At 57.5% G+C, this 13,980-nt stretch overlaps 2 protein-coding genes across 8 annotated transcripts in view; one reads left to right on the forward strand and one right to left on the reverse strand.

Moving 5' to 3' along the window:
- The window catches only part of Tnip1 (TNFAIP3 interacting protein 1), a 41,659-nt gene extending 40,415 nt beyond the window's left edge, over nucleotides 1-1,244 (forward strand). For 5 of the 7 annotated variants that reach the window (XM_013146734.3, XM_005001250.4, XM_005001253.4 and 2 more), the window contains exon 18: nucleotides 671-1,244. In XM_013146734.3, the coding sequence (XP_013002188.1) occupies nucleotides 671-702 (32 nt within the window). In that variant the 3' untranslated portion in view covers nucleotides 703-1,244. Of the gene's footprint in view, nucleotides 1-598 lie in introns of all 7 variants that reach the window. The other 2 variants (XM_013146735.3, XM_013146736.3) reach the window with 1 other exon arrangement.
- A 326-nt stretch (nucleotides 1,245-1,570) lies between these two features.
- Gpx3 (glutathione peroxidase 3) lies at nucleotides 1,571-8,262 on the reverse strand. Its single transcript, XM_003464498.5, has 5 exons — nucleotides 8,103-8,262; nucleotides 4,110-4,263; nucleotides 2,891-3,008; nucleotides 2,534-2,633; nucleotides 1,571-2,308 (listed from the first exon to the last, which is right to left on the reverse strand). Exons 1-5 carry the CDS (start codon nucleotides 8,187-8,189, stop codon nucleotides 2,087-2,089), a joined length of 681 nt encoding a protein of 226 aa, XP_003464546.2. The 5' UTR covers nucleotides 8,190-8,262; the 3' UTR covers nucleotides 1,571-2,086.
- Between the last annotated feature and the right edge of the window lie 5,718 nt (nucleotides 8,263-13,980).

Below are 13,980 nucleotides of genomic sequence, written 5' to 3' on the forward strand. Positions count from 1 at the left end.
GCGAGGAGGGAGGTGTGGGCAGGGCCTTGGTGCGTGCAGTGGGACTGACCATGTCTGTAGCATGGTGTGGAGTGACTGGACATTTTAGAGCAGAGCGGCGTTTCCAGAAGCATCCTCTGGCCATGCTGCCCACGAGTAACTCGGGAGGGACCAGGGCCCCGGTTACTCTGGGTGCTCGTGGCTGCCCTTCTCCCACTGGAGCTCTCGTGGGGTGGGAGGCAGTGCTTCACCCTTGGGACTCAGGAGCAAGTGGTGGGATGACCACGTTTATCCTGGCATGAAAAGGAACTTTGTAGAAGAGTTGCCATCGAGCTGCAGTGGAGCCAGCTCGCTCTGGAGACAGTGTGAGCAGAGGCTAGAGGATGGATAGAGTGGGCGGATCGGCGCCTGGAGAGGAGATTGGGCTGGCCAGTCCTGTGCCTGACTGAGGCTGCTCGGATGGGTGGTCTGGCCAGCAGAGCTGACACCCCCTCGTCCCCTACCCTGAACTGCTCCCTAACTCACTGATCTTCATTGAGACTGACCTGGTTTCCATGTAAGACCTTAAAACTAACTGCACCACATAATTTTTAAGTCAGCAAAATTTTTGTTTATTTAGAGTCTGCAAAAAATGACTGAGGGGCCACAGTGAGACCAGATTGTGTCATTTGGCTCCACCTTCATCTTGCAGAGCTGGCTGATGTCAGATCATCGAGGAACTAGAGGCCACATGCTGTGTTGCCAGTGCCTCGGAACAGGAGGCTGGCATAGGCGGTGCACTCCACAAGACTGGGGAGGTGCCCTTGGAGCCCCGGGGAGGAACTCACACCTGGCGGCCACCAACACATGGAAAGACCTGGCTAGCTCCGACTGCCGACCTCTTCTGAAGGCGCAGGATGTCCTTCCTAAGAGTGGGGTGCAGCCAGGCCCCTTCCTTCCGAAACCTCTGTGGAAGTGTTTCTGGCCTCTTGGGTGCCAGGTCCAGTTGCGTGTATGTTTGATTTTTGCTTCAAGTGCTGTTTCAGGGCTGCCCCATGCCCATCCCCACCCCTCTGGGAAGAGCTGCAGGAAGATCGAGCGGGGACCAGCAGGAGGCCATGGCAGTGGCCCGTCATCGCTACCACAGCCCAGCGTGAAGGCCACTGCGGCCACATCTGTGCAGGGTCCCGGCCCCCATGTCAGGAAGCAGGCCCACACAGGTTGGCTGCCTGTCCTTATGCACCTGTTTGCACAAATCGTGGACATAAATCCAAGTTGAGTTAGCATCCTGCGACTGGTGTGTGTGTTCCAGTCCTGCTTCTGTGTCTGCCCGCAGTTGCTGGGGCACTGAGGACCCTGGTGGGAGCCCACTCCGGGGGGAGAAACCACCTCGCCAGCCAGCAGTCACAGAGCAGACCCACCCGTCACGCAGTAGCTCTACTGCTCATCCGAGTTAGCTACATCATTGTGCATCTACAGGAGGCCTGAGCAGGCCAGGCCCACCCATCCAGCACCAGCTGCAGTGGGGAGGGCCCCAGTTCTCCCTGCCGCCCCCAGCTGTTTCCCTCCCCACATGCCGGCGCCACTGCTGAGGAAGCACTGCTGGGCTCAGTTGCTGCAGAAAGGCCTTTACTTTGGGGAGTGGGGGCGGGGTGCCAGGGCACAGGCGGGGCAGCGTCACTGCCTAGGCACAGCCTGAATGCACTAAGAACTGGCCGGGGGCAGGCTCGGGGGAGGTCCGCCCGCTGGGCTTCGGGCCCCTCCCTCATGCAGACGCGGCCCACACTTGGGCCTGGCACTTGGGCTACGTGGCTGGTGGGGATGGGGTCTGGGGGCCCTTCAGGAAGGAGGGGTGGGCAGTGCGGTGAGGTGTGGAGGTGCGGACATCACAGTCCAGGTCACTGCAGGATCATCAGACCTAGCACTGTGGGCTCTTGTGGAAGTGAGTTACTGTTTTGGATCAGAGTGGGTGACAGAAGGGTTTCAATCCCCTGCATGGGCTGTGGGCACCCCTGGTAGGCTGGGCTGGGCAGGGGCAGAGGTAAACGTGGCATGGAGTGGGGAGGGCTTTCTTCCTGGTCGGGGCCTCCATAGCCTCCTTGGGCAGGGCCGGGACAGTGGGCAGCAGCTAGTTCCCCAAGGCCATGAGGGATGCCTGGCGCCGCATGCAGGCCAGGATGTCCATCTTGACATTGCTGACTGTGGTCCGGTGGTACCAGCGCATGATGGGCCTGCCGTCAGGCCCCACCAGGAACTTCTCGAAGTTCCAGCGGATGTCATGGACCTTCATGGGTTCCCAGAAGAGGCGGTTGGGAGAACCCACGAGCTCGGAGGTGGGCGGGCAGGAGTTCTGGGCAGAGGGAGAGTGGTGTAGGCTTAACTTGGCCCCGCCCAAATCCCGGGTCACAGCAGCCCAGAACCCCACCAAGGATCAGGGAGCACCAGCTCGGGACTTAGAGGACCGGCAGCCCGACCAGCCCACTGTGCCTGCATGACTGAGACCCTAAGCAGCTGCTCCCAGGGTGTGCCTAGCACCCATTTCCGGGCCCCAAGACGGGGTAGGTGGTGCTCTCACCTTGAGGAAGGTGTAGAACTTCTGCTCTTTCTCCCCGTTCACATCACCTTTCTCAAAGAGCTGGAAGTTAGGCACGAAGCCCCCGCCTGGCCGGACGTATCTGCGTGGAACAAGAACATTTGCAGGTGGGTCCTGGGGGCAGGCACAGAACCGGGAAGAGGCTGTGACACACCTATGTTGGGGTGGGCTGCTGAGTGGGCTTTCTCAGGACCCTCCCCTCTGCGCTGCCCTGCCACGCAGCCCTGGCATCTCACCCCAGGAGCGGGGTGGGGGCTCCTCACAGAGGGTGTCATGGTGCAGGTGGTCAGCACCATGGGCACGTGTATACGCGAGGGAGACCGGACACCGAGCACTCACTTGAGGCTGGGGAGGATCTCCGAGTTCTCTCCCGGCTCTTGTTTTCCAAATTGGTTGCAGGGGAAGCCCAGAATGACCAGGCCAAAAGGTGCGAGCTCCTCCTGTAGTGCATTCAGTTCTGGGCCGGGAAGAGCAGAGGGGTGGCCTGGTAAGGTGCCCACCATTCACCCTGCACAGGGAGGTCACGGGGCCTGGGAGGGGCCAGGCTCACCCATACAGTATATTCCCCAAAGCTGGGGTTCAGATCCTGCCCTCTGACGCCAGTCCCGTTGGACTGGGCTGAGAAAAGGGACGAACACTTCCTTGGTGCAGCAAGGCAGGTGCTCCAGGGCTCCTGGCAAGGTCCCTGGCACCTACAGGCACCATGCATTTCTGGGCACTGAGCCCAGTCCAGTGCCCTCCTTCCTCTGGGATCCCCGGGAGCCTCCCCAGTACCCCCCACCCTCGGCTTTGTCTTCAGTACGGGCACTCAGCCCACCTCAGACACTGCTGAGGACAGAGCACTGGCGCCGGCCATGCTGCCCGCCATCCATCCATCCATTCAGCTCACACGCCCTGAGCACCTGGGCCCTGCCAGCCAGCCCCACCCCGTCAGCAGACTGACTGCCCACTCCTTGGGCTTAGTACCCTGGCCCAGCTGAGGAGGGAGGCCTGAGGGTGTTAGGGAGTCACCGTGTGCCCATTCCACTGCCAGTCTACTGAGGTGAGGGGTGGGTGACGTGGGTCACCTCAAGTTTGTTTCAGACTCCGCCTTCCCCACGTGCCCACACTTGCTTTTCAGACTGGGGCCAAGAGAAGGGGAGGGGTCTCACGAAGACCAAGCTGTAGCTATGGCTTCTTGCTGCAGGCACGGTGTGGGAGGCGGGAGCAGGGTGTCCACTCATGGAGGAGGATAACCAAGGCTCTATGTGTGTCCTGAGGCCTTCACACATCGTTTATGGAGTCATCTGCACAAACATGCTATAGGCTTGGTGTGTGGCACACACCTGTAATCCCAGCACTCCGGGAGGCTGAGGCAGGAGGATTTCGAGTTTTGAGTCCAACCTGCGCCACTTAGCAAGACACTGCCTCAGAAAGGGCTAAAGAAGTAGCACTGTGCCCTGTGTTTTATCTCCAGTAAGACAGACAGACAGATACACACACACACATGCACAGTGGAGCTGAGACTTGTGACAGACACAGCCCTGAATACAGCAGCGGCAGGTGGGTGGGCTCTTACCAAGGTACTGGTCGGTCAGACCTCAGTAGCTGGCCACGTTGACAAAAAGGATGTATTTGCCTCTGTACTTATTGAAGGGAATGTACTCCTCGCCGTCGATGGTGAGGGCCCCGTACTCGTAGATGGTTCCGCTCACAGCGCTGTGGCAGTCTGTCTGCGGAGCGAGCCCGGCACTGGGAGTCAGTAGAGGCCTCGGCGCCTCTCCCCTCCCAGGGCGGCCACAGTGCCTCGGTGCCACACTGAAACTAAACGGTTGCCCGCAGCATTCAGTACAGGGTGCTGCAGACTCAGGAGCTGCCTCGTGATCATCACCCCACGGGGGTGCCCACTGCAGGGCATTTGCCGGACTGGAGGGAAACTGCTAGCAGGAGGGCTGACCACGCGGGGCTGCAGGGCTGGGGACTCAGTCCAGGCCCATGACGACGAGGCCTTAGCAGGCCACCATGACGGAAAAACAACGAGAGGAGGCAGCCTGGGTGTGGGGAATGGAGGCCCCAGGTGTGGAAGACTGAAGGAAAGGACAGTCCCGGTAGGGAAGCAGGCCTGGGAACCAGACTGGAGGCCCGCTCTGCCCGTGAGGGCAGCCACGGCACCTGGTCTGAACCAGATGTTCCAGGTGATTGGACGGTTGTGACGGTGACCAGGACACCTCTCCGCCCGGCTGCTGCTCCAAGTCAACCTCTAAGCTGGGGAGGGAGGGAGGGAGACCAGGGCCCCACCCCCTGCTCTGCCTCGAACTCTGTGGTCTTGGGCTGCCCCGTGTCCCCTCGAGCTGGCCAGCCACACTCAACCCAGTGACTGGAAGGCAAGCCAGCAGGGGAGGTGGGAAGGGGTCCATGAACCTGTGGACACTGCCCATGATCCAGGGGGTTCTAGCCCAGAAGATAGTACTCCAGAAGGGGTGTTGTTTAACTGTGACATGATTCAGCAGGGGCAGGGGTCATGGAAGGGAAAAGCCAGGCCAGAAGCCTCAGTGATCTCTGAGGTCCTCCTGGGCCTTCATCCTAGGCAGGGACAAAGACAGCCCCCAAACACCTGGCAAAAAGGAAGGCAGACTTCCTGGCAGAGGTGCAGAGTCCCTGCACTCCCTGCTCTCCTCTGGTTCTGGGAACCCCGTGAGTCCAGGTCCCTGCGCCTGACTGGGTGACAGTGGCACTGGGAGGCCAGTAGGGTATGAAGGAGCTGTCTCCCTCCTGAAGGCACCACAGGCCTGCCTGGCGGGTGACAGGCCTGCTCGGCCAGGTGATTCCCTTCCTCAGTGAGCCCAATATTCCACACCCATGACTGTGGGTGCCGGAGGCTGGATGAGATCCAAGGCCACATCCTGCCTTCGTGGAGGCTTCCAAGGGCCCCCATTGTCACCGCCACTGTACAGTGCAAATAGCACAGAGCACACAGCCCAACCCACCCTGGCTATGCTCCATCCTGACCCACATGCCATCTCCGGGAAACCAGGAGGAAAACCAAGGGGCTGTATAAATAGTCAGCTGGAAAACAGCAGGAAGATGAGCTGACACCAGCCTTGGGGGTGGGGGAGGACACAGCAACGCCTGGCGCAGGGCTTGGTCTTCCTGCATCTGGGCCTTGTGAAGGGTGACCCCACATGGCTCTCAGACGGCTGCAAGAATTTATTGGGAGCACACAACAGGCTCTGAGAAGCACAGGCACCACCAGGGTTGGGGACTAGGGACAGTTTTGTCTGCAGCAGGGTTACAGAGCCCTGAGGTCCCCGCAGAAGGATGGAGACAGGCCTAGGAGGACCAGCAGTATGAACATGGTAACACTGGCCAGCAGGCATCCTCCTTAGGAGGAAAGGTGATGGTGAAGCCGCCATGCTTGCTGCTTGGGCCAATGATGATGGGTCAGCAGGTGGCCCTGCACCCCAGGGATGTGGCCTCTCCCCTCCCCTGTGCCCATGGAACCCTGCAGCCCAGTGTCTTGGACGGGGCAGCCAGAGGAGGCAGAAGACTTGAGGGACAGGAGACAAGTGATGTGGGCCTGAGGGGTGGGGAGGGACACTCAGCCCCTGGCCGGCCAAGGCTGCTGGTCTGTGTGGTTCTCCTCCCATCAACACTCCCCTCAGCGCAATGCTGTGAAAGACACTCTGGACTGGTGGGAGGCAGGAGACCTGTGCCTAGCCAGCTGCCTCTCTGGGCTTCCAGCTCCACTATGGGATGGAACCAGAGCCCTTCTGCCTTAAGAGCCCTTCAGTCCTGATATCAGCCTGGGGTCCCATGATCCTCTCTGCCTACTTTAGTCACCTAGAAACAGCAGTTACTAGGTTTCCATGTACATCACGGCAGTCACTCCCTCTGGCTTCTGCAGTCCTTTGTAGAGGAAGGGCAGGGAGATGGACTGAGAAAGGATTACAGCAAGGAGAGAGAGGAGGTCCCTCAGTTCTGTCCTGCTCCGAGTGGGCAAGAAAGCGTCTTCTGGGAGCCGGTACCTTCCCATGCTGGTATCTCCTAGCAGCTCTGAGGGCCAGGATATAGTGATAGGCATGTCTAGCTGTCAACAGCCAGCAAGCTTTGGCTCTGAGTGGCACCCTGTTCTGAGCCCAACCAGCCTCTGAGTTATGCAGAAAGCGTGGCTATGATGGTAACCACAGGGTCCACATTTACCTGCTGCCTGCTTGGAGCAGGGCCAGGTCTTCCCCGCTGTGGCTGTCCCCAGACAGGGGACAGGGCTGACACTAGTCCAGCCTGCCCACAATCGCTGCACTTTCACTCACTTGCTGAGCATGAGACTCGGCCCCTTCCCACCCGCAAGACGCCTCCTGAGCTGGTGATCTGGAACAGGCTGGACAGAAATGGGCGTGTGTGGCCATCCAGCCTGGGCCGGGCTCAGAGGCGGAGCAGACTAATGGCCCTGGGGCTGAGACAGAACCCTGCTCCTGCAACCAGCATTGTGAGCTTGTTGAAACACTCAAGACCCAGAGGATTTTAGAAACAGAACTCCAACGCTTGAGTTTACATGAACATGTTTTCTTTGGATTTTTTGGTTTTGGTTGGGCAGGGGGCTGAGACAGGGTTTTGCTCTGTAGCTGAAACTGGCCTTGACCTCACAATATAGCTGGGGCTGGACTCGAATTCACAGTCGTCCTCCTGCCCCAGCCTCCTCAATACTGGGATTAGCTGCGTATACCACCATGCTCAGCTTTCCACAGCATGGGGCAGAACTGGGCTTTGGAGACATGAATCTCTTAGGACCTGTCCTGCCAGACCCACCCTGGCTCCCATAACCATGGAGAGAAGCGGGCTGCGTCACCTTCACAGACCCACTCTGGACCCCACATCCCCTCACCGCCCCAGCCTCAGTCACAGTCACCCTGCCCGGACCCCTGAAAGCTCAGGACGACCTTGCCTGCCCTGCCGTCTCAGCTCAGGCAGCACGGGTGGTGGGGTGGTGGCCCAGGAAACCTTCCCCGCCTCCCACAGCTTGCTGAAGGGCAGCTTCTCCAAGTGCCCCCTCCAAAGTCCTCAGCGTCATCGTGACCCTGCCTCCTACCCTGCAGATGGAGACACTGAGGCCCAGAATTCTTAGTATTGCGCACATCCAGTCCTAAGCTTTCCGGCCGCAGATGTCTGCTCCTTCCACCAATGCCCCGACCGGCTTTCTACCTGTGTCTGTAATTCTTGGCCTCAAGCAAGTCTTGGACGCCAGCACCCACCCCACCCCACCCCAGTTGCATTCGGTTTTCCTTTCCTTTGGTCTCCCCAGGAAACCCCAGGGAGACCCAGAGGCCAGGCTCCCAGCTTTGTTCTGCGGACTCCCCACAACACCACAGGACAGAGCGAGGTGACCCCCACTTTTGGTGGAACTGGGCGAGGCCGCTCTATCCCATCCGCTTGAACCTAGCAGAACCAGTCGGGTTTGGGTTCAGGTTCGGTGGAGCCCTGGCCAGGAGCCAGCGCGGCGGGCCACAGGTGGGGCCCTGAAGGCGCGGGCTAGGAAGGGGTCACCCGGGCCTGCCTCTGCCTGCGGGCCACTCACCTTGGCCTTCTCCTGGCCGCGGCCGGGCGGGGCGAGGCCGGCCAGCAGCAGGGGCAGCAGGCAGGACGCGCGCAGCAGCCGGGCCATGGCTGCGCTGCCAGGGCCGAGGCCGTGCGACCGCGCGAGTGTCTGGGCGCCCGGCACCGGCTGCCTTTCAAGCCCTCGAAGCGGACCAATCCGCAGCCAGGCTGGATCCGTTCGGCCAATCGCAGTACGGCTGGGGATCCTCCCCGCCTCCCCCTCCCGACCCCGTCCCAGGAGACCAAGACTGGAGAGTCTGGGCGTGGATGCAGCCGCGCCTCGGGGTCTAGGAGCTCTCCCCCCAGCCTCCCACCCCATCCCCTTCGGGCTTCCTGGGGAGTCCTTAAGAAACAAGTTTAAGTGTGCAGGGTGGGAGGGTCCCCCACGACTTGTTTTTATTTTCTTTTGAAACCTGGTCTTGTGATCCTCCTGCCTCAGCCTCCCATGTAGCTGGAATTTCAGACTGGTGCCATCATGGCTACTTAGTCAGATTTTTTTTCTGTACTAGGGATCTTACAGCCCCGCACTTGTGCAATTGAGCTAAATTTGACTGTACTGATACTTTGAATGCAGCCTGGTTAGGGCATGGAACACCTCTGGCTTGCAAATAGGAAATATATTTGCTCCTTGTGCAGCCTTTTAAAAATTTTAATTGACACGTAACAATTGAACCTTTACATAGCATTGTGAGGGACTCTGTACCACAAAAATTAAAAAAGAAAACTGTATGGTTTTGTTTTGTGTGTATGGTATCAAGGATTGAACTCATGACCTCACTTGCCAGGCAGACACTTAGGCCACTGAGCTAAATTCCCAGCTGGCTGTACATTTCTTGACTTGCACACTGCTCTTGTGCTGCCTCTCTGCCTCAGTTTCCCCAACTGTGTGATGAGACCTGCAAGGCCATTCCAACTCTGGCTGGGTGATGTGCTTCTGAGTAACAGATTTAACGCAGGAGCCACGTGAGAGGCTCCAGTCCAGGACACAACAGATGTTTAATGTTCAGTTGAACTGATCAATCATTAAACTTGCTTTTCTGCATCGAGACACTTAACGATGGAACCAGGCCACTGTAGGTCGAGCTGTCCAGGAATGAGCCTGGCTCCAGATAAAGGGCAGAGATGATATCTGTACCCCAAACCTGACTCCCAGTGGGAGCTGAGAAGCTGTCAGCACAGATCCCCAGCACCGGGGAAGGCAGAGTTGCAGCCCCCTCCGCCTGGTTCCCAGGAGGTTTGGAAGCAGGCCCAGGCCATCCTGATTGGGGGGGGGGGGTTCCTGGGGTTAGATGTTCTCTAGACATCTCTCACTGCCCAGAGACACCTCGAGATGCCATCCTGTGCTGTGACTTGAGGGGTGCCATCTGCATGGGATGTAGGGGATCCCGTCCTCATCCCTCTGAAGCCCTGCCAGTCCCCAGACCATGTATGCTGAGGACAGCAAACCCTGGAGGCCTGGAAGGCTTGCAGAGTGTTAGGGTGCAGAACCAAGGCTGTTTATTCAAACCCCAAGTTCCCTCTGCAACCAGTGAAAGAGAGGGGGGGCAGGATGCAGCCTAGGCTTGGTCCTGTCCACAGTGTTGTCCTGGGTTTTGTTCTTTCTTCTATGCAGAGGTTCACAGTTACCCAGACGTACACACATCTGCACCGAGGGCCTTGTCAGAGCATAGTGTTCTCTTGCATCCACTGACCCTCCCAGCCTGTGCCCAGCCACACGTTAACACCCTGGAGGGGGAGGGGGTGCTAAGAGAGAGCCCTGCCCTATGCGTGCTCACCTTCATGCCACACTTTTCCCCTGAAGCCCTGGGCTGATGTTAAGGAGCTGGACCTGCAAGGTGCTGCCCCTGGATTGTGGAGCTGCAGTTACTCTCCTCTCCAGGCCCCAGGTGGCCACTCATTAAACACGGGTCTCTGACAGCCTCTCAGTGTGGTCTCCAGGCTTCTCAGTTCCAAGGCTAAAGACCAAAGCTCAGGAGCCCTCCTTGGGGGGGGGGGCACCCCCTGTGCTGCCTGCCTCTAGAAGAGATGGAATCCTAGGCCAGGGCACAAGACTTCCTGCACTGCGGGCTGTTTGTTCCCAGGCACCTCTGTTTTGACCGATGTTCTCCACCAGGCAGCACCCGGCTGCCCTCGTGTTAAAGTCCAGATTCCTTAGGGTTTCAGACTGTGCTTCAGAACCCACCTGTGCTGCCTCTTGGTCCTGCTCCTTCCGCCACCTTTCTCAGCAAGGCCATCTGGGCTGTGCCAGCATGACTGTCGCGCTCTCTGCCTCTGTTCCTCCCTTCTTCCCTCGCTCCTTCCCTCTCCAGGTTGTACCTGTGCTGCCCTCCTTCTGCTCTCTCCCTCAAACTGGCTTCCTGCTATTTGCCGTTCAGGAATCAGCTAAGTCACTTCCTAAGGGAAGGGCTTTGTTCATGTCCTCCTGCCTTTACCATAACTAGATTGTTCAATTTTGTCCACATCAACCCTTTGTTTTGAACTTCATCATTTCCTGTTTATCTATTTCTGCACTAAATGACAAAGTACACAAAGACTTCATTTCCAGCACCTCAGATGGCTCTTGAAAAATGTCACATCTGTTCACATCAAATAAAACCCTCTTTGGCATATCAACTAATCAGTTTCAAGTTAGCATGCGCTAACATTTTGAGCCCCCGAGACTGGTCTGGCAGATGCCTATAATCTCAGGCATTCTAGGAGGCTGAGGCAGGAGAATCACAAGTTCAAGTCCAGCTTGGGCAACTTGGTGACTTAAACCCTGGTATGCTGACCTGAGGGAACCGAGGCCAGAACTCTTCAGAGAGTGAGAGCACAGAAGTGGCTGAACAGTGGCTGACCAGAGGATGGTGTGTGCTGAGGGAAATAAAAATAACAGCAATGGAATGCTGGAATGATGCTCTACATGAAGACCCTGAGTTCAGTCCCCAGCAGGGAGAGAGAGACAGGAACTCAGGCTGAGTCCCGCTGTTAGGAGCTGGGGCGTGTGGGTGGCGCTGAGTAAGCTGCTCAGATGATTCTCGTTAGGCTCTGGAAAGGGAGGCTTAGAAAGGGACACTGGAGAAGAACTGCAGTCCAGTCTGAGGCTTCCAGTCCGAGGATGTCCTGCACGCCAGACAGAGGGTGCCCTGCACCTCTTCCCCCCGCCCCCCGAAGCCACCCATGCTGACCTGCTTGTCAGGGGACGGAACAGGAAGGATTTTTTAAAAGTGCTGATGTGCTGATCCTCAGGGAAGCTGGAACACAAGTTAGCAAACAAAGAGGGCTGAGAACTCAAGCAGCCTTTGGGGTCCACAGGCCAATGCAGGCAGCCTGCGGAGGTGGCAAGCGGGACGCCCAGCCCTGTTGCTTGGTGCTGACTGCAAACAGGGACTCTGTTGTGCAATCAAAGAGTGCAGAACCCAGGTGAGGCCCAAAGCTTCTGGTTTCTTAAGTGATCATTAGATCTATGTCCTCCGGGCCAGCCGGGAGGCGGAGAGTGGAGGAGTGGGTGGCTCTCACCTCTGCTTCCGAAACTCAGGCCTCCTGAACTCTGGGCCTCGGCTTTCTCACATATGAATGAGGGTTGGACAAGCTGATCTCCGCATATTAAGATTTAAGATAGTGAGAATTAACAAGCATGGCAGCAGCATTACACAGATGCTTGTGTGTATTTTTACTGGACCATGCTGGTTGAAGGTGTATACTTGAGAGGGATTAGTAGGGGACTTTGGTTGACCGAAGTTTACCCTTTTGCCCTGCTGATTGTCTCCAAGGCCATCCCTAGGTTCAGTGATTTGCTCCCAGGACTCACAGAACTCAGCAGATAACCCTTCTGACACTATGATTTATGACAGCAAATGGCTACGAAGTCAGCAAAAGGAAAGGTATGGGGGACAAAGTCCAGAGGAGACCGGACACAGGCATCCCTGAGTCCACTCCGAGTTTAGTCCCAGAGGATGTGCTTAATTCCAGTAGCCAGGCATGTGACAGCGCACGTGAAATGCTGTCTCCCAGGATGCCCACTAGAAGTCCGGGGTTTTATGGGGAGTGGTCATACAGGCATCGTTTGCTGGGCACCAACCAAAATTTTAGACCCTCAGCATTACAGTGTTTAAAATGAAGAGGGCAGTTTGTGCTATTAGCCACAGTGAGAATTCTAGGGGTGGTACAAATCCCCTAAAGATAGGCATGGTGGCACACGCTATAATCCAAGTTCAGGGGACGCTGAGGCAGGAGGATCACCTCAAGTTCAAGGTCAGCCTCCACTGCATAGTGAATTCAAGGCCAGTCTGAACTACATGACAAGCCCTGTCTCAAAAAACAAAACAGAAGTCCTCCAAAAATACAAGTTTCCAAAGGCCAGTCAAGGGCAGGTGTGGGCAGCGTCTCCAGGGATCCCAGTCTCAGTCCTCCCGGAAAACTTCCTGGCAAACCTCACTCAGGACCTTCGGTATTACTTGGGCTTCACAGCAAAAAGCACAAACAGCTGACCCATAGTAGAAACTTTGCTTACACAGTGCTACAGGGTCCGAAAGTCCACATCAGGGTGAGGAGTGCGTCCACTTCCTCCCCAGCCTCGTGAGTGAAGTGAGTGAAGGTCTCCGATGTTTTCATAAGGGCGCTAATCCCATCTTGAGGGCCTGTCCCAGCCAGAGCCCCACTTCCCAATGCCATCACCTGAGACGGTAGCAGATTTTGGAGGGACACAGACCTTGGGGCCACAGCAGGAGTGGTGACTCCCGCCTCCTCCAAGGCCCACTGGTTTAGAGGTGTTAGAGAGGGAGACATCGCCAGTGACTAGGGTCTGCTTAACCCCACTCAGCCAAGAGGCCGAGCCACCGTCCAGGCTCCCACTGCAAATGCAAGCATAGGAAGGCCGGGAGCCAACCGGGTACCGCGCCAAGCCCTCAGCTGAAACCCCCTACCCTTGCTTCCCTTCAATGTCCTCACATGGTTCTGGAACCCGAACTGCATCCCCTTCCCTAGTCTTTGCGGCTGAGTCTGTCTACACCTCAGCCTTTCTGAACTGTGGTTCTGCAAACCAGGCAGTAAACAAGTCGTGGCCAGGACCTCTCATCCCTCCACCTCTGCCAGCCTGGCCTCATCCCAAGGAGAGGCTGGAAGGTTTTCCATGGAGTTGAGTCCTCACCCTGTCTCACTCTGTGTGCCGAAGGCTACTCCCTTGGACCACAGACACAGATGCAGCAGCAGTGGGACGAGGAGTCTGGAAGCTGTGGCTTTGCCCACGCCAAGTTAGTCTGGGAGCACGCAGTGTTGGGAGCCCTGGTGCCTGGCGGACTGAGCTGGAGGCTGACAATGGAGCGGGTGAAGCCTGCTAGCTGCCCTGGGCCCACTGCTCCCCACAATGGCTACTTCAGAATCTGCACTTTCCCACAGGACGGAGGGGTTGGGTCTCTAACTGCTCACACCCGGAACCATTCCCACTCTAGTGGGTTCACCTCTCTCTTGGGGTGCACCTTCTCCCCCCCCAGCCTCTGGGTGTGAGAGATTCAACCCCCTGGACCTGAGATTGCTTGGCTCGTGATTCATGGGGCTGAAACAGAGCCCGAGGTGAAAGCTGACAAGAGCTGGCCAGAGAAGCAAGCAGGATGGACAGGGCCAGGCTGCCTGGGCCTTGAACTTTCTTTTGAGCACAGTGGGCAGAGGCACCCCCTGGCCGCTTGGCTTTGCTGTGCTTTTCCTGCTTTGCTTGGTTTTAAATGATTCGCTCATTTGTTTATCTCTCTCTGGCCTGTCCCTTTCTCCTGCTAGGCAGAATATTAGCTGAGTGAGTCAGAGACCTGTCTTTGCCATCATCCGGCCCCTGGGGAAGCACCAGGCACGTGGAGGAAATTCACAGAGCATCGAGGGAGGGAGGG

The sequence above is a fragment of the Cavia porcellus genome, unplaced genomic scaffold, assembly GCF_034190915.1.
Source record: "Cavia porcellus strain 051 isolate PalLab524CR breed Dunkin Hartley unplaced genomic scaffold, mCavPor4.1 scaffold_19, whole genome shotgun sequence".
Taxonomy (NCBI): domain Eukaryota; kingdom Metazoa; phylum Chordata; class Mammalia; order Rodentia; family Caviidae; genus Cavia; species Cavia porcellus.